An 18,876-nucleotide genomic window follows, 5' to 3' on the forward strand; every position below is an offset into this window, starting at 1 on the left:
TCACTCAAAAGATGGTTTTGAGCGTTGTGTCTAAAAGGGCCTAAAGAAATATTGTAGCATGTAGAAGCTGCATTTTGAGTGGCCTTCGGCACCAAAGAATCTTAGTAGTTCTCCAACATATCTTTCGCTATGGAAACATAGTTGTCAGCTTTTCTGTTTCTTAGAAACCTATGAACCACGATTATTCATCTCTGCATCAAGGGCTGGATCATTAAAAAAACTTTCATATCTGTGTTCCCACTACAAAAAAAAACAACTTTCTTCCTTTTTAGAAGTACAGTCAAGACCTTATGTTCTTTCCCTTTTATGCACCCCCCGCCCCCTACTTTTAGAAGATGTCTTATTTACTTGGAAATTAACCATTCATTTTATTCAAATGTTTACCAAAAAGTGATCAATGGAAGAGTTTTTAGCAAAAGTTATATTTAAAAATGCTTCTGTAATAAGACTATTTTAAGGTCAGGCTTGTTTCTGTACCCAAAACTATGTTGAAAATGAAATGCGTAATTGCAGAAGCAAAATCGGTGAGGCCTTTAGTGATATTATCTGATATCAGTAGATAGGATTTCGTTATAGATAAATGTCTGGAAGGAGGAATGACTACAACGGGTTTTCACTCTTTACTGTATTGCACTTGGCTTTTGGCTAGGACAACATTGAAACTCTTTGAAGTGCTGCCGTTGCAGTCCAAAGGAATATACGGAGTTGAGGACTGCAGCTATAACGCAATAGTTAAAATCAATCAGTGCTACAAAAAAGTTTGTGTAGGCTTTGATCTATATTGCAGATCTGAGGGGAAAAAATAGTTAGCCATGTTTATGATCAGACTTTTTTTTTTTTTTTTAACCCTCTTTTGTAAGTTGGAGAAAACCCATGCATAAACATAGGACTCTGTTCACACTAGGGTTTTTTTCCCCTCAACTTATCCAGTGTTATTTAAAATCAGAAACCTGAAGTGAAATGTAAAGCCTCTGTGAAACATCTGTTTTGTTAGTATTTTAAAGAAGGTGGGGATTCTTCAATGAATGTGGCTCAGTGGTTACCGTGTTTCCCCCAAAATAAGACTGTCTTATATTAATTTTTGCCCCAAAAGAGGCAGTGATCTTATTTTCAAGGAGGTCTTATGCTTACCTAGCAGGCTCAGTCCAGGTCTTTCCCGCTGCTCTCCACAGCTCCGACACACTTCCTGCAGTCCTTGGCGGCTCATACAACATCACTTCCTGGTAACGAGATTCATAAATCCCACCTCCAGGAAGCGATGGCTGTGATTGGCGGCTCATACAACATCACTTCCTGATAACGGGATTCATAAATCCCACCTCCAGGGAGCGATGGCTGTGATTGGTTCTTTGACTGCTGCTCAGCCATTTAATGCAGCACTGGATAAACCAATCAAAGCCATCCCTTCCTGGAGGTGGGACTTATGAATCCTGTAATTGATGTTACAAATGTAAGAATCCTGTAAGTGACTTCCACATCCTGAGGACTGCAGGAACCATGCTGACCCTCTATAGAGCAGCGCGAGGGACCTGGACCGAGCGTGCTAGGTAATATTCTGCCGTGTATTTTGCTGTGGTTTCGAACATGAATATAGCCCTTCGGAATGGGCAAAATTGACGTTTGGAATTTTTTTGTGTGGGTTTTGTGTTAAGAAGTGACATGTCAGTGGGTCTTTTTTTTTTTTTTTTTTTCTCCCCCACAATGTGAGTTTCAAATCCATGCCGGAATAATTGTTGTCACTAACATGGCGAAGGCTTGACAAAGACCAACTGTAGTCGAAACGTTGCCTGTACCGCTTTGAATATGGAGTAATAAAGTTGCTGATTTTACTTTAAAACCCTCAACGGATGCTGCCACTTCTTCTTTGTTGAAAATATTGCGAAGTGGATTCCTAATAAAATGAATGGGGCACTGTTTTGGTGCTGGATCCTCCTTGTGGGCAAGCCCTTATAGTGTGGAAGTATTACATAGAACTATGTGAACTTGGTTGTTACAGTTTTAAATGGGAGGTCATTTTATAAGTAGGCAAAGAAGGTCAGACAAAGCCAATTGAAACTCTGGTTTGAAGACTCGATGTGTCATTGCACCCCAAGAAGCGGGGTACTGGAAGTATATCTTCTCATCTTTCTTTATTGTCTTTACCACAGGACATCAATGAGTGGAATATTTCACGCCTGAACACCATTCTCGATGTTGTCGGAGAAGAATGTGGGATTTCGATTGAGGGTGTCAATACACCTTATCTCTATTTTGGAATGTGGAAAACTACGTTTGCCTGGCATACTGAAGACATGGATCTTTACAGCATAAACTACCTCCACTTTGGTGAACCCAAGTCATGGTAAGATCCTAGGTTTTAATTGAGTGTTTTTGCGTGTATAGTCTGCACAGGAAATAGGGAGCGCTCTATCAGAAACGTAGTGCTTCAACTCTTATAACGATGTAATATCGGGTTAATCCGCACGGACCTTGGGATCGAAATGCAAGACTGTGTTCGCTGCAGAAATTGATGTCCATATGAAATCGGAAACCCTCATCTCATTCTTCTGAATGGGAATCATTGCTGTATAATCATCAATTTGAAATCTCGAATTGTTAGGTTAAGGGTGGAGTGATGTCACTTGTTGACGTGGATCCTGCGTTGGAATGGCCTTTATATAGATAAGCCCCGTTGAATTGAACCAAATCGGTTTGTGGATTTGCGGCATCTGTGAATGCAAATCCACAGCAGAAATCCCAGGCTTGTGTGGCAGACTGGACTTCCTTTTTATATGGGTTGTCCGGGAGTTTAAAAAAATTAAACTGGGAGCAGGAAATGTTAAACAAAAACAAACAAGCCCTAATGTCTGCTCCAGTACGGACGCTGGTCTTAATTTTCCTGTAGTGATGTGCCGTACATGTTAAGGCCCATTTACACGGAGCGGTGATCGTTCAAAAATCGGTAAAAAGCGATTGTTTGGACGATCATTGTTGCGTCCAAACGCGTCGCCATCTTGTACTTTTTGGGCACTGCTAGCTGATCATTAAATTCAGGCCAACCTAAAAATCGTCCTTCAGCCTTATCAGCAGTTCTCTACGGAGAGTGCTGATAGCATTGTTTCCTATCGAACAAAGAAGCTGAAAGCAGATAAGAGCCTTGGGCTATTAACTGCATTCAGCTAAGGCTTCATTTGCACACTAGATTCCTATTAAGTAGCTGAGTAGCTACTTAATAGTTTATGCAAAATGATCGCTCAAAGCTGTCAATCAAACTGTTTGAGTGATCTTTGAGCGATCATCGCTCCGTGTAAATGGGCCTTAAGTGACCAGTCACTGGCCTCGGCAGTCTCCAGCCTGCAGCAGTTATGGGGATGCCACAGGGTCGCCCTACACGTAAATTCTGACCAGTAGTTAGTACCTTTTGGATAATCCAGCACTTTAGAGGACACAATTATACTGGGCTATCTGAATCCTACTGGGGGTGAAGGTAAACGGTGACATGTTATTGTTTGGTTTCGCTCAAAGTAATGCATTTAAAGGTCGTCCTTATTTGGGAACTATTAACCCCTTAGTGACCAAGCTCCCAGCCCCCACCCCCCCGCGCGCCTTTTTAAAAAAATCGAAACTGCTTTATTTATCCATCATAGTCTCTGTACGAGGGCTTGTTTTTTGTGGGTTAAGTTGTATTTTTCGATGGTACTATTTAATGTACCATATAATGTACGGAAAAACTTAAAAAAAAAAAAAAAATCCAAGTGGATTAAAATGAAAAAAACAAACCGAAATTCCGCCATATTTCGGTGCATCTTCGGTGCACAAGCTGCCACAAAAATGACATAACTATTTCTATGGGTCAGTACAATTACTTATGAACTTAGTTTTTCTTTTGTTCCTACTACTATGTTTTATTTTTTTTTCAAAGGCACTACATTTTTGTCAATTGTTTTCTTATAAATAAATATATTTTTTCTTTTTAGTAAAACTTTATGGTTTTTACTTATTTTTTTTTTGATCGCTCCTGCTGTATGATGTAATGCCATAGCATCGGGGCTGTTACCGCCGGGTGTCAGCCGTAAGAAGCAGCTGGCGCCCGTGGTGTATGAAGAGAGATTGCCCCACGATTTCTCTTCATGCAGAGGCCGCTGATACAGGCCGTCAGAATGCGTATCGGCGGTCACAAAGTGGTTAAAATAGCATTTTTAAATTGCAGTTTGTTTAGTTCTGACTTGAAGTATTTGTGGAAGGGGGGCTGTTTTCACTAGATTGCATGTCTGGTTCTCCACAGATTTTGAAAATACTCCTTAACAGGTTTTTACTGAGGATTGTTTTCGGGGGTCTGTTTTATTTTTTGACACTGCTGAACAATATTTCTTCTGTAAAACAGTCTGTGTAGAGATATATTGATCAGATCATTAAACGTTTTCTAATCTGTTAGGGAATCGTCACTCCATTTAACCCATCCTTGACATGCAGCGATGTTTGACATTGACTCTTTGACTCCTCGGCATTGTGTCTCCCGTGAACTCCAGTAATGGGCTCGTAGGAGATGCAGAGCGGAGTCTGGGGATGCCTCCTATGCACACCATTCTCTCACTGCTCCAAGCATCCCTAGGACTACTTAGGTATGCAGTCCTGATGAGCGCTCTAGTCCTCATTAGGTTCACGTGCATAAGTAGTCTGCGGGATGCATGGAAGTTAAGTAGGAGAGGCATCCCCAGACTCAGCGCTGCATCTTTTATGAGCCCATTACTGAAGTTGTTTAGGCTCATAGGAGATGACCGAGTCCCTTTTTTTTTTTTCTTTAAGCTTTTGCCTTTCCATTTATTTAACTCTGCAGAGCATTCCCGCATTTAGAACGGTCCCTCATGTGGCGTTTTTTTTTTCTCTCCATCTGTAATGTAAAGGACGGACAAATCATTTTAGGTGCTTCCTCATTTGGACGGCACTCTCCATCTACAGTATGTTCAATTTATTGATTTCCCATCTGAAAAATTCTACTGATGTACACACACTTGGGAAAACATTTCTGTGATTGTATTCAAGGGTAACATTATTTTGGAATGGCTCTGCATAGCGCTGTGCATCCTGCCTGCTGAGGGAACACATTCTGCAATGTGACACTGCTGCTAGGTCTGTCTAACTATCTGTGTGACGGAATGCGCGAGTACAAGGGCTTATTTACATCATGTAGCAGGAATGCTGAAGGAGGACCGGAAATGGAACTTGGTGTTGGTTTTGTAGCAGTGATACGATGTAGACTTCTTCCTAAAGTATATCATTTTAGTCTTAAATTCTGGAATGCTGCTTATTTATATATTCCTGTTTTCCCCATGACATCATGACAGCATACGCTGGAGGTTGCTCACCTGCTGACCTGAAGGGACAGGAAAAGGCAGAGCATAAAAAGCACCTCCCCTCCACCAACACCAGTGTTTTTCCTGTCCCTTCAGGACAGCAACGGCAGAGCTCCAGCAACGCTGTCCCATGCCGGAGGAGGACTTACCGGCGAAGCGGCGGCGTGATTCCTCGGGCAGCCCCGGCAAACCCAGTGGGAAGGACCCCATCTGGGAGCTTTCCGGGGACTGCGTGGGCCGGAGTCCAAGTAAGGGCTGCCGGCACCACTGCGGCCGTCATTTCGGGCGGCGGCCGCCATCCCCGGTGGGCCGGGGTCCAAGCACGGGCTGCCGGCACCACTGCGGCCGTCACTTCGGCGGCGGCCGCCATCTCCGGGTCCAGGGCCGACAGGAGCGCTCCAGGGGGCGTGGTTTCGGCGGATACAGCGCGGTGACGTCTGACGCTCCGCAAAGGGGGCGTGGCCTGGCGGGGCCGGCGCCAAATTCAAAATCTGCTGCCCCTGCATCAGCTGGTGGTGTTTCTCCACGCTAAGGAACGATCCTAAGCACAGGAAACGTTCCGGCAAGGCGCAAGATGTCGACCAGAGAGGACCCAGAGACCCTCCTAACTGTAAGTGGTCCTGTGGACCAACCTACACCTGCACTACATACACTTCCCGACTAACAGAGTTTCCCTTGTCTTACAGGACAGGGATACTCAAAAACCGAGGGAGGTTAGACGAAGGAGTAAAAAATGTCCAGTATGTCTAACCAAACTTGACGACTCCTGCACAAAAACGCTATGCGCTACCTGCTCCGCAAAAATTTTGCAGGAGGAAAAAACTTCCCTTATGGCCGAAATTCGGTCAGTTGTCCGAGAAGAAGTGCAGTCCTCTCTCTCGGACCTCCAACCTGGGCCTTCCGGGGTTAGACGCAGGTCGGTTCCGGCGGTGTCTGAGTCTGACTCCGACATAGCGGAAAACGTGGATTTTGACGGGGAAGTGACGCAGGAGGACAAGAAATATCTTTTCTCTACCGCAGACATGGATCAACTGCTAAAAGCGGTACGCAGGACCATGCAGGTGGAGGAAGACGTGCAGCAACCCCGCACAGTCCAGGAGGATATGTTCGCGGGGTTACTCCCACAACAAAAATCTTCATTCCCCGTAAACGCCACACTCAAGCAGCTGATCCTAAATGAGTGGGAGAGCGCGGATCAGGCTCCGCTAATCCCCAGGGAATTTAAAGAACGCCTGTTATTTCCGGGAGATGAAGTGTCCTTTTTGGACGAGATACCTAAAGTTGATACTGCAATTGCCATGGTATCCAGAAAGTCCGGGTTGCCCTTTGAGGATACGTCCCACTTAAAGGACCCGTTGGACCATAAGGTGGACACAGCCATGCGTAAAGCCTGGTCTACCTCCGGTCTCATCATGAAAGCTAACATCGCGGCCACTTCCGTGGCTCGTTCCATGGCAATCTGGTTGGACCAATTCGCAGCCCTAGTCGACCAAAAAGCCCCTAGGGAGGAGTTCGCAAGTGGCATCCCTCTGCTGCGAATGGCAACAGGGTTCCTGGCGGATGCTTCGATGGAAACAGTCCGCCTCGGAGCCCGCATGGCAGCCTTATCGAACACCGCCAGAAGGGCAGTGTGGGTGAAAGAGTGGTCAGGGGACGCAGCGTCCAAGAATAGGCTATGTACCCTACCGTTCCGGGGCGGGCGTATATTCGGACCAGACCTGGATCGCCTGCTGGAGAAAGCAGCCGACAAGAGTCACGGACTGCCTGCCACCAGACCACCCAAGAGACCCTTCACCCCTCATCCCTCGTCTACGTACGCCGGGAAGGGGAAGACCGGAAGATGGTCTTATCCAAAGGGCGGAAGGGGTAAGACTTTAACTTTTGTCCCTCAGCCCATACTTTCGGGCCCGGTAGGGGGTAGACTGGCTCGCCGTTCCCATAGCTGGCGTAATATCACAACTAACGAGTGGGTACTGCACCTAGTGGCGGAGGGGTACAGGATCGAGCTACTATCCCGCCCCCCGGACAGGTTTATAATAACCCCAACCCAGTCTCCAGGCCTAGAACAGGCTCTGTTGGAGGGCGTACGGAACCTGCAGGGTCTCGGCGCGGTTATCCCGGTCCCTAAGAAGGAACAGGGAAAAGGTTTCTATTCCCCCCTCTTTCTGGTTCCCAAACCAGACGGCTCCCACCGCACCATTATCAATCTAAAACAACTGAATAAATTCATTGAATATAGGAAATTCAAAATGGAAACCATTAGAACTGCAACTCCTCTAATTGCCAGGGATAACGTAATGGCTACAATAGACCTTAAGGATGCCTATTTTCATATCCCTATTTACGCCAACTCACAGAAGTTCCTGAGGTTTGCGCTGAGGGTGGAGGGGGAAATCCGCCACTTCCAGTTCGTCTGCCTACCATTTGGAATCTCCTCGGCTCCGCGAATTTTTTCCAAAGTCGTGATAGAAATGGTGGCCTTCTTACGAAATCAGGGTGTCATGATCATCCCCTACCTAGACGACTTCCTGTTGGTGGCAGATTCCCCGTCTACTCTGAGATCACACTTGGAGTCCACATTGCAATTATTTAGGGAGCTTGGCTGGATTGTTAACGAGTCTAAATCCAACATGGAGCCAGAAACCAGGAAGAAATTCCTGGGTGTCATTCTGGATTCCAGGCTACAAAATTCGTCCCTTCCTCCCCTAAGAAAACATCTTATTATAGAGGAATGTTCCAACCTCTATAAAAAGCATAGGGTAACGATAAGAGACGCAATGCGGATCCTGGGACTAATGACTTCGTGCATCGGCGTGGTCCCCTGGGCCCAGTTCCACAGTCGCGGACTCCAGTCACTAATTCTCCAGAATTGGGACAAGCTGCAGGCTTCGCTTGATCAGACAATCCCCATTCCTGCAGAAGCCAGAGCTTCACTCCGTTGGTGGGTGTCGTCGGACAACCTGTCTCAGGCATCCGATTGGAATTTGGACCCGGCCGTAATAATCACGACCGATGCCAGCGCCAAAGGGTGGGGGGCCCACTTTGAAGGCGGTTATGTACAGGGGGCCTGGGACGTTCACGAGAAAGCTAGCTCATCGAACTTTAGGGAGCTTAAAGCTGTATGGAAATCCCTGCGTAGCCTGCAAACGCGGTTAGTGGCGAAACATGTGAGGATCTTCTCAGACAATATGACAACAGTATCACTCATTCGCCACCAGGGTACCACCAGGAATCCTCCACTACAACGACTGGCGGGGCGGATCCTTCAATGGGCGGAAGGCACAACAAAGTCCCTATCGGCCTTTCATATAAGAGGAGCCGAGAACTCAACAGCGGACTTTTTAAGCAGAAGGAAAGTGGACCCAGGAGAGTGGGAACTCCATCCAGAGGTGTTCAGCCTTCTTGTGGAGAAGTGGGGGGTACCAGAAGTAGACCTCTTTGCGTCAAGCGCAAACACCAAATGCCGGCTTTTCTTTTCCAGAGGCGCAGAGAAACAGGCCTTGGGCACGGACGCTCTCTCTCACCCCTGGGATTGGGACCTAGCGTATGCCTTCCCCCCTCTACCACTAATCCCGCTTCTGCTAAGGAAATTACTGCAGTCAACCCTAACAGTAATTTTTGTAGCACCACATTGGCCCAAAAGACCGTGGTTCCCCCTCCTGAGATCCCTGTCAGTGGGAGAGCCCTTCCACCTTCCAACAAGACCGGACCTACTGTCGCAGGGCCCTCTTCTTTACCCGGAAGTTTACAAGTTCAGGCTTACGGCCTGGAGCTTGAGCGGGTAAAGTTCCTAGGGAAGGGTCTTTCCCCTAATGTTATTTCCACCATTAGCGAGAGCCTTAAACCCTCGACACACAAAATCTACTCCAAAGTCTGGAGAAAATTTTCGGAGTGGTTAGGCCAGGACATCCAGCAGCTGGATCAGCCAGACGTCCGGAAAATCTTAGATTTTCTCCAGGCGGGCCTGGATAAAGGTTTGAGTCCGAATACACTCAAAGTCCAAATTGCGGCCTTGGGGGCATTCTTCGATCTCGCGCTGGCGGAGCACAGGTGGATTAGGAGATTCCTTAGAGGGGCGAGCAGATTACATCCATTCACACGGGCCACGGCACCACCCTGGGATCTAACCATAGTCCTTCAGGCCTTATGCGACCCCCCATTCGAACCGATTACGGATCTATCCATCGCCTGGCTGACATACAAGGTAGCCCTGCTTGTGGCAGTCACGTCAGCCAGACGCGTGGGGGAAATCCAGGCCCTCTCACGAAGGGCCCCATATATGACTATCCACCCGGACAAAATAGTTTTTTCTTTAGACCCATCCTTCCAGCCTAAAGTATTGTCAGATTTCCACAGGGGCCAACCAATAGTTATCCCAGCCTTTTGCCAAAATTTCAAAAATGCAAAAGAACAAAAGCTCCATAATATAGACGTCAAAAGAGCGGTACTAGCGTACCTTGAGGCAACAGAAAGTTTCAGGAAGTCTGACCAACTTTTCGTTCAATTTCAGGGGCAGGCCAAAGGAAAGGCCGCTTCTAAAGACGCGATCGCCAGGTGGCTCAGGAGAGCCATCCAGGAGGCTTACAAGGCCAAGGGCATCCCCCCTCCAGAAGGATTGAAGGCCCACTCAACGAGAGCGGTGGCATCCTCTTGGGCGGAGAGAGCGCACGCGTCAATTGAGCAAATCTGTAACGCAGCCACATGGACTTCAGGCCATACTTTCATCAAACATTATAGGCTGGACTTTAAATATAGTCAGGACGCATCCTTCGGTAGGAAGGTGCTCCAAGCCGTAATCCCTCCCTAAAAAGCCCATGCCACTTATTTGGTATTCCTCCAGCGTATGCTGTCATGATGTCATGGGGAAAACGGGAATTTTTTCTTACCGATAATTCCCTTTCTGGAAGACATCATGACAGCATACGGGCTTTTTTCCCCCCCTTACCAACATGGTTACCCTAGTTTGTCCAACACATGAGGTAATGTGTATGCTTAACTTTGTTTTCTGAGGTGTGTGATGTCAATAAAAACACACCTTCCGGTTAAATAGCTGGTCACTGTGGTCATTTGGAACGCACTGGTGTTGGTGGAGGGGAGGTGCTTTTTATGCTCTGCCTTTTCCTGTCCCTTCAGGTCAGCAGGTGAGCAACCTCCAGCGTATGCTGTCATGATGTCTTCCAGAAAGGGAATTATCGGTAAGAAAAAATTCCCGTTTTTACTCAAAATTGGTAATGAGGTTCAGTCAAAGGGGGACACTTCTACTTTCTGGTCACCAAAACATTAATTGTATATTTTCAGTTGACATTCTATTTTGAACTTTTTTATACCAGTGAATGTTCTATAGTGTTCTGTGGCTATCTATAATCAATAATACAGAATGGCTGATAATCGCCAATCAGCTTCCCTTGCTTTAACTGATTAGTATTGGTCAATCCCTTATTATAAAATAGTTTCAGTATGTTCACATTACTAATGACTTAAAGGGGTTGTCTCAAGGCCACAGTGATTTTATTGCCCAGTCCCCCTTCTTAAGCATACATTACTATGCAGCAGTGTAAACGGCTTTTAAAGCAGGTTTCTACTCACAGTTCTGGTGTTTCAGCAACTTATAAAACTTCTTCCAAAGATGGCCGCCGGTTCTTTTCCCAAGGATGCACTGCGGTTTTCTCCCATGGTGCACCGCGGGTCTTCTCCCATGGTGCACCATGGGCTCTGTGTGTTCCATTGCCGATTCCAGCCTCCTGATTGGCTGGAATCGGCGCACGTGATGGGCGGAGCTACGCGATGACACGTAGAAGGGGCGGAGCCAGAACGCCGCTCGTGCCCGGACGAACCAGAAGAAGACGACCCTTCTGCGCAAGCGCGTCTAAAAAAGCAAGCAGACAGCGAAATTAGACGGATCCATGGAGACGAGGACGCCAGCAACGGAGCAGGTAAGTGAATAACTTCTGTATGGCTCATATTTAATGCACAATGTACATTACAAAGTGCATTAATATGGCCATACAGAAGTGTATAGACCCACTTGCTGCCGCGAGACAACCCCTTTAATCATTTCATGCGTCACCTGCTAAGTACTTGATGTTTGTACTTGCATGTAACATTAAGCAGTACTTTTTCATGAAATATTGTTTGGGCTTACTAATTCGTTCATTCTTCTTTCAAAAGGTATTCTATACCACCAGAGCATGGGAAGAGACTGGAGAGGCTGGCTCAAGGTAAGCACTTCAAGTTTAATGATGTCCTGCACAGGAATGGGTATACAGTATGTGTATGATTATGCCATGTACAACGTTTACATTGTAATAGGATTATATTGTAGTAGATTATTTTATTGCAATTAAGTTGTCTTGCCGCCCCATGACAAAAAAATGTACGTTATTTGCAGTTGCATCGTGAAACCTGTTTTAGTCATGATATGTTATTGTCCTGCTTGTGGCACAACTGCCAGATCAAAAAAGACACCTCAGCAGTTACCTTGTGTTTTATTTGTACCCAATTGTACAAGGGGGCGAGCCCCCTTATAATGGTGACCGCTGGTCCTGGCAGCATAATCGCTCTGCTGTCGTCCCCAATGGCGACAGCTGAAAAATCTCCCAAGATTGTCTTGTGTGTATGCCTGTTTGGATGTACTTGTGGTATACCCTAATACTGAATATCTCTATGGCTGCCTGCACACGGCCGGGTCAGATCCCGCTGCGAGAATTGTCACAGTGAGATGTGACCTGTGCCCCAGTGTTAACCCTTTGCAATCTAATTTGATTCAGGATTTCCTAGGGGGCTTTCTCTGTCTGCCATTATACAATGGCGCCATCTACTGGCTAGAGCCAGTACTGTGGTATGTGACATGCTGGAGAGGCCCTGCCGACTGGCGCACATGCGCAAAGCAGAGCCGGCGCGTCAGCGGTGACGTTTCTGTGTGGGCCTCTGTGAGGCTCGCACAGAAATAGAGCATGAGGCGATTTGTTTACCACACGAGCTTTCACACGGTAAAATCGTAGCCGTCTGCATAGGATTGCATTATCTAATGCAAACCCATGGCAGCGTGCAAGGGCGGAAATTCTGCGGAAATTTCCGCCCGTGTGCGAGAGGCCTATGAAAGACACAATATGTGGGCTTTCGGACACCAATTTGTAGCTATTTTTAAAAAAGCAGTCTTCATATAGAGAAGAAAGGGAATGTATAAAAATACAAAGCATTTTATAAAAATAGGTAAATTTATATTAAAAAGTGTTTTTTTTTGGTAATATACAGTGAATATACAAGTCTACACCCCCCTGTTAAAATGCCAGGTTTTCGTCATGTGAAAACAAATCCAACAAAAATGAATCATTTCAGATTCATTTTCAAGGAAGAGTGGGCAAAGATTGCCAAGTCACGATGTGCCATGCTGATAGACCCCTATCCAGAAAGACTGAATGCTATCCTAAAGTCATGGGGTACAGCAGTAAAGTATTAGTCTTAGGGTGTGCATATTAATGCAACCACAGATTAGATTTTTTAATTTTTCCACTTTAAGATATTTCAGTTTTGTTTTTCAATGGAATTGTACAGATAATGGGTCCTACTGAAGGTGAAAATCTAAAATGATTCATCTTTGTTGGATTTTTTTACATGACTAAAACCAGACATTTTAACAGGGGTGTGCAGACTTTTTGTATTTGTTGTAGATTTTATTTAACCCTTTCCAATCTGGTGTCTGAAGACCTTATGATTTAAGGCTGTACAGCTCTGATGTTGGGAAGACGTCCGTCGGGGTTCTCTTACTGTATATTGCCAGCCTCTCTGCTGTCAGAGCCTATCCAACGTGTCACCTCATGCAGTACTGGCTTTAGCCAGCATATAGCGCTGTTGTATAACGGCAGAAAAAGAGTAAGCCCCCTAGAAAAACCAGGATACAAATTGGATTGGAAAGGGTTAAATTCATGACTGTATTCACATTTTTAGTTTGGCATATGCAGCAGGAAACCTATTCCTAGTGGTCCCATATGCCCTAAGGAGGCCAAAAGCATGACCCTTTTGGATTCCATCAGGCGGTTATATGTCAGTATACTCTCTTTCAACTATATGGAATAGTGTAGTATGCTGCGCTATTCCATGGAGGTATCCTGCAAGCTAAAAAGGTCCGCTAGCTGTCACCAGCTAGTGAGGCCGCAAAATCTAAGGTAACTGCCAATATGACTGCACATCCTGCTCTCAACTTTGCGAAAGTAGCTGCTGCAACAAAACCAAAAGCTACATGTGGGCCAATTCCCCATGAACGGATTTTCACTGCAGTTCTTTTGGTGGAATTCGGCTGCTATTATATTCTATAGAACCTAATAGCTCAATGCTCACATGTGATTCTGCCATGGGGAAAAAATCGCAGCATGTTCTAATTCACCGCGTTTTTCCGCTGTGGGAGGTCTCCATTAATATAGTATTCATAGAGACCTCGGGATTTCTGTGGACGTATTAAGCGATTGCTCGCGGGCACTCATGTTTTTAAATGGGGTATTCCCGCAGCAGAAATCCGCGGGCGCATCCCACTCCGTCTGTGGGCATGAGGCCTAAATCTTTACAAGCAAAAAAAACCAACTAAATTACTAAACTTTGGCTAACTTTTCAATTACTAATTTTAATGCCCATTATAAGTCCTATTTGTAGGATCACTGGAAGCTGAGGTACGCTGTATGCAGAACCTCAGACCTGAATGACTGCTTTATACCTGCCTGGGAAATGGTTGCTTGTAGTTACAAGTGACTGTGTGCTTTCACATGGCTTTTCTCCTGGTCACTGAGCATACACTTACACCTGGATTCTGATGAAGTTTCCTTTCACCTATAGCTTTAAGTGAACAGAACTTGGCCTTTAGTTCCGTTCCATTCCATTGCACAGTGTATGGAGGTGTGCTAGTTCCGGCATGCAGCGGTTCTGGAAAACTTCCAATCGATGGGAGTTCTTCAGTGTCTGCCCCCTGCGAGTCTTTTATTTGATGACCTATCCTGAGGAAGAAAAAGAAAGTTGTAAGTTAAAGCTGTATTTTTTTTTTTTTTTTTTGAGGCTTATTAAACAATTTAGCAGCCCAGGGTTACAATGTGTAGAATTCTGTCAAGGCAAAGCTGTGCTTGATGTGACAAAGTTGGCCCGTAGCACTCAGCATGTGATAGTAAGTCACATGCTCACATGAGTTAAGGCGCGTTTGGATGTAACAGCTATCGTTAAATAAACGAGCAAAAGTGAACATTAATCATTTGGTTTAAATGCGAGCCAACGAAAAAACGATGAACGAGAATCATTCCTTTTTCATTCGTCGTCCACTTTCGTGCTTCATTCACACGAGCGAATAAACGGCAATGTTTTTATGGCCGACCGATATATGCACCCATCTGATGCATTGGTTTCCAATGCATTCGTTCACATGGGCAAATATATGGCGCATGAAAAATGGAACATGCGCCACCGAAATACGCGCCGTCTCATATACAGCGGGCAAAAGATAGTTCAGGAATAGAGATGAGCGAACGTACTCGGTAAGGCCGATTTTCGCAATCGAGCACCGTGATTTTCGAGTACTTCACTTTCGGGTGAAAAGTACTCGGGTGCGCTGTGGGGCGGGGCGTGGTGTGATGGAGCGGGGGGTAGCAGCGTGGAACAGGTGGGAGCGCTCTCTCCCCCCCCCCCCCCCCCCCCCCCCCCCCCACTCCCCTCTGCAACCCCCAGCTCACCCACAGCGCCCCCGAGTACTTTTCACCTGAGTAGGGAAGTACTCGAAAATCGCGGTGCTCAATTGCGAAATCGGCCTTACCGAGTACGTTCGCTCATCTCTATTCAGGAACTATCTTTTTGCCCACTATATGGCGAAGGCTCTCATAGACTCCTATGGGAGCTGGAAAAAAAAGAAATGAGGCATTTTAGAAGCGTTCAATGTTGTGAAAGGCTTACAGATGCCTCTGTATAGGCCTTGGAAGGCATCTTGGGGATTTTGGCCGAGCAACGGTTTTCCGGGGTGCGACATATTTTTTTTCGTTAGCATGGAAAAACAGCCATTCGTGCAATTTTACGGCACAGCCAAGTAAACACAAGAACATATATGACCGTGTGAAAGATCCCTCGGCCAGCATAAATGCGTTGCGTTTAAACACTCCCCACTCAGTGTTTCACATAAGAATGTGAAACCCTCAACGAGAAATGAACGGGATGAAGGAGTTAGCGGTGACTTCACTCGCCCATTCAAGAGAGAATCTGCTCGTCTAAAAGGGCCATTAAGCACTCTTTTTCGAACTGCAGCTTTGTCACATATGTGACCTAATTTGGTCATAATACTGTAGTAGGTGGCAAGCAGGCTGGCTAGATTGGGTGTGTAGTAGTAGGGAGTGGCAGTCAATAAATGGGAGAATGGGGCTATAGAAGGGAGAATGAGTTTCCCTGTGTCTTTCCTGCAGGTGTTTGACTTGGCAATAACATTTTGTAGTCTTTGTAAAACAAAGCAAATCATCAGTTCCTTACCTACTAGGAAGGAGCAAATTGCAGTTTTTTTTATTTTTTGTTTTTATTTTTATTCTTTTCAGTGGGTTTTTTCCTCGTATAGTAAACCACATACACGTGCGCATGCATGTGTTCTTATGCATGTAAATAAGAATGATTGTAACTGGAATCTATTTAACAAAAAAGCAGTTGCACAGTACTAGCTAACCAGATGCTTGCAGGAATAATTAAATTCTGTTAAGTAATTACAGTGATAAAACAATGACCAATTCATTAATTTTGTTGACTGTGGAAAATGTGATGAGGCATCACCAGTTGTCCAGGTCAAGTCTGCACTCCATACATAATACCAGACAAAGGCTGGAATATTTTCCATTATCTTGTCTGCACATCATAATTATCACACTTGCCTTTTATGCCTGGATGCTTTCATCTGTAGTTTCTTCTGAAATCTTGATTGACTGTAGCACCTACAAATATTTTATCTGCAAGACATTAGGCTTGAATCTAATAAAGCCATTTGATTTTTGCCCTTCAACTGCTTTGTTATTCTAGAATGCTTTAAAAAATAATGCAGTAAAAAGGTTACTTTTTCAGCTTTTCGTTTTTTTATTCTACCACTGTTTAGCACTTAAAATATTCTTTTGAATATGCTCTAAAGTGCAAACAAAGCTTTACTTATGGAGACGTGACTCCCACCCCCATAAGCTCCGGGTTTTAGGAAGTTGTTTCAAGTATTTTGTTTAAACTTTTTCCGTACTTGAGTTGCCACAACTGTAAAAATGGGTCTGGGCACTTAAAATGACTATAATGCCCAAACTGCTATATTTTTGAGACCTTTCCAATCTTCCAGTCCCAGTTCCCTCTTGAAATCCTAGAGCTCTGCAGGCAGCTTTCATGCAGATTATTTGGTTGGGCAAGCTACAAAGAGGCCAAATCAAGTCTCCTATCCGATGAGGAGATTTGTGGTTTCCTAGTCCCTAACTTACAATATTATTATTGGGCTACCCAATTTAGGAGGATCCCAGCTTGGTCACCTCTCCCAGCATACACCAGATGGCTGGAAATAGAAAAGCTTTAGCTTGCTCCTGCCCACCCTAATTTTCTCATATGGAAAAACCAATATGATCCTCAGACATGGTGCAGTTTCTGGAAAGGCAGTAGAATTTTATTTATTTATTTTTTTTTTCTAGTCCCAGACCAAATCTTTTAAAGTCATGCAAGAACATCTGTAATAAAACTTTGAACCAGTCTGCTCAGTTCCTCGTCCTACTCTATAGCATGCTGCCTGCAGATTGGACTGCATTTTCAAAATGACCGATTCCCATTCAAGTTTTTCAACTTTCAAGTTTGAGCTTATTCTAGCATTGTTTCTGGTTGTTCAACAAACTGAGTTGTAGGTTACTGTGAAACTGTGGGGGTGTTTTGTAATTTGTGACCTTTTTGCCACAATTATGGTACACAATCCATGGTAAATTTCCCCCCATACCCAGAGGCGTACCTTGAAGCTCCTGGGCCCCAATGCAAAACCTGTAAGAGGGCCCCCAACTATAATGCTTTATTCATAGTACTGGGCTCCCTATATGAAGAAGAGGGACCTTACAGGCCCCCTAAGGCTCCTGGGCCCGGGTGCAACCACACCCCCTATAGTTACCTCCCTGCCCATACCCATTTATAACCTACTGGATAATTTGCCAAAGTAATGGGTAGGAGCACATTTTGATGAGCTTACGTACCGTATATAAAGTAAATGTCTCTTATGTTGAATTATTTGAAATAGTAATATTGCTTGGCTTATTTTTAAAGTATTCCAACCAAATAAAGATTTCAATCTATTCACATTCCTTCAAAATGCGTGTTCTCATTGGTCGGTAGGGATCATGTAGGCATCATTGACCACCCTTCCCGATGTCTTCTTATTTTTGAGAATGCAAAAAAAAATCTAAAAGCCCGAGGAAATGAAATCTGTTAAGGGAGGTAATGAGTAAGGAAAGTCGCACATTTCGCTAGTAAGCTTCTTGTTTCTGGCTACCACACAAATCCTCAGGAATTAGAACCTCCCCTGTAGCTAATTATTGTTATTGTTGTTTTTATTATTATTAGTTTTGTAATTGTGCCAGTTTAAAGGATTTTCTATCCTGTGTGCTGCTCAAAAAGCTGTAAGCCATAAATTAGCTCAGCAAATAATTACTTGCAGGTTTATCCTAGATATTGCACTGTTGTTCACTGCTGATGAAAGTTGTTTCTCGTCGGTGCTATTTGTATGTCGTTGCATTGCTGCTGCATATTTAGAAGACCTAAATTTAGTGTAACCGCATTTAATATTTAGTATTACCACCTACAATTACTAGTTTACAATATGATGGATTTAAATTAGTAAACCTTTTATACATACAAACATAGATTACATGTAATTTTATATTATTTATTTTGGTTACTGAGTGAGTTGTTAGTAAAGGCTATTTATATATTAACGTGCTGAAAATATGTGGGTTATTTAGATCAATTAACAAGATCAAACAAGATGTGCTTTTTTTTTTTTTCTTCTTTTTTTTTTTTTTTTGCGCATTTACGAGTCCCTGTCTAGTTAAGAAATATAATGGCTTGAAATGGCTAAGAGCTGAAATAGCTTCAATTTTTTTTTTTTTTATTCGTTCCTGTGGCTGTAGGAAATGGAAGGGTAGGTATGTAAATTAGAATGATTTCATTATGCATTGTTCCAAATCAAATCTTTTTGTGCAGAATGGAAAAGAATACCACCTGCTGACAAAATTTCAAAAGAAAACTGCTGTTAAGAAAAAGCTCCAGACTCCAAGCAAAATATGCATAGTGATTGCACACTTTGACTCTTGGAGAACAGCCACCAAAATGCTTAGGGATAACTTTGGTTGAGAAGCAGAATTTAATATGCTCTCGTATGGATTTTATCGAGTCTTGAATGGGTTTCTTGAGCCAGAAGAATTTAACATTAAGTAGTAAAATCAAAACCTAATGATGAATACATTATGAAGGTCTGCATTTTAATTTTGTGCTTGATTACATTTTTGATTTATTACTACCTGCTGAACAATACAGC

The 18,876-nt window shown here is 44.3% G+C and overlaps 1 protein-coding gene across 1 annotated transcript in view; it reads left to right on the plus strand.

Moving 5' to 3' along the window:
• The first annotated feature begins 2,153 nt into the window (after window positions 1–2,153).
• The window catches only part of KDM4C (lysine demethylase 4C), a 236,788-nt gene continuing 220,065 nt past the window's right edge, over window positions 2,154–18,876 (plus strand). Inside the window, exons 1-2 of the mRNA XM_066604256.1 lie at window positions 2,154–2,341; window positions 11,502–11,551. Coding sequence (XP_066460353.1) covers window positions 2,256–2,341; window positions 11,502–11,551 — 136 coding nt within the window. The 5' untranslated portion in view covers window positions 2,154–2,255. The remainder of the gene's footprint in view (window positions 2,342–11,501; window positions 11,552–18,876) is intronic.

The sequence above is a fragment of the Eleutherodactylus coqui genome, chromosome 5, assembly GCF_035609145.1.
Source record: "Eleutherodactylus coqui strain aEleCoq1 chromosome 5, aEleCoq1.hap1, whole genome shotgun sequence".
NCBI classification, from domain to species: Eukaryota; Metazoa; Chordata; class Amphibia; order Anura; family Eleutherodactylidae; genus Eleutherodactylus; species Eleutherodactylus coqui.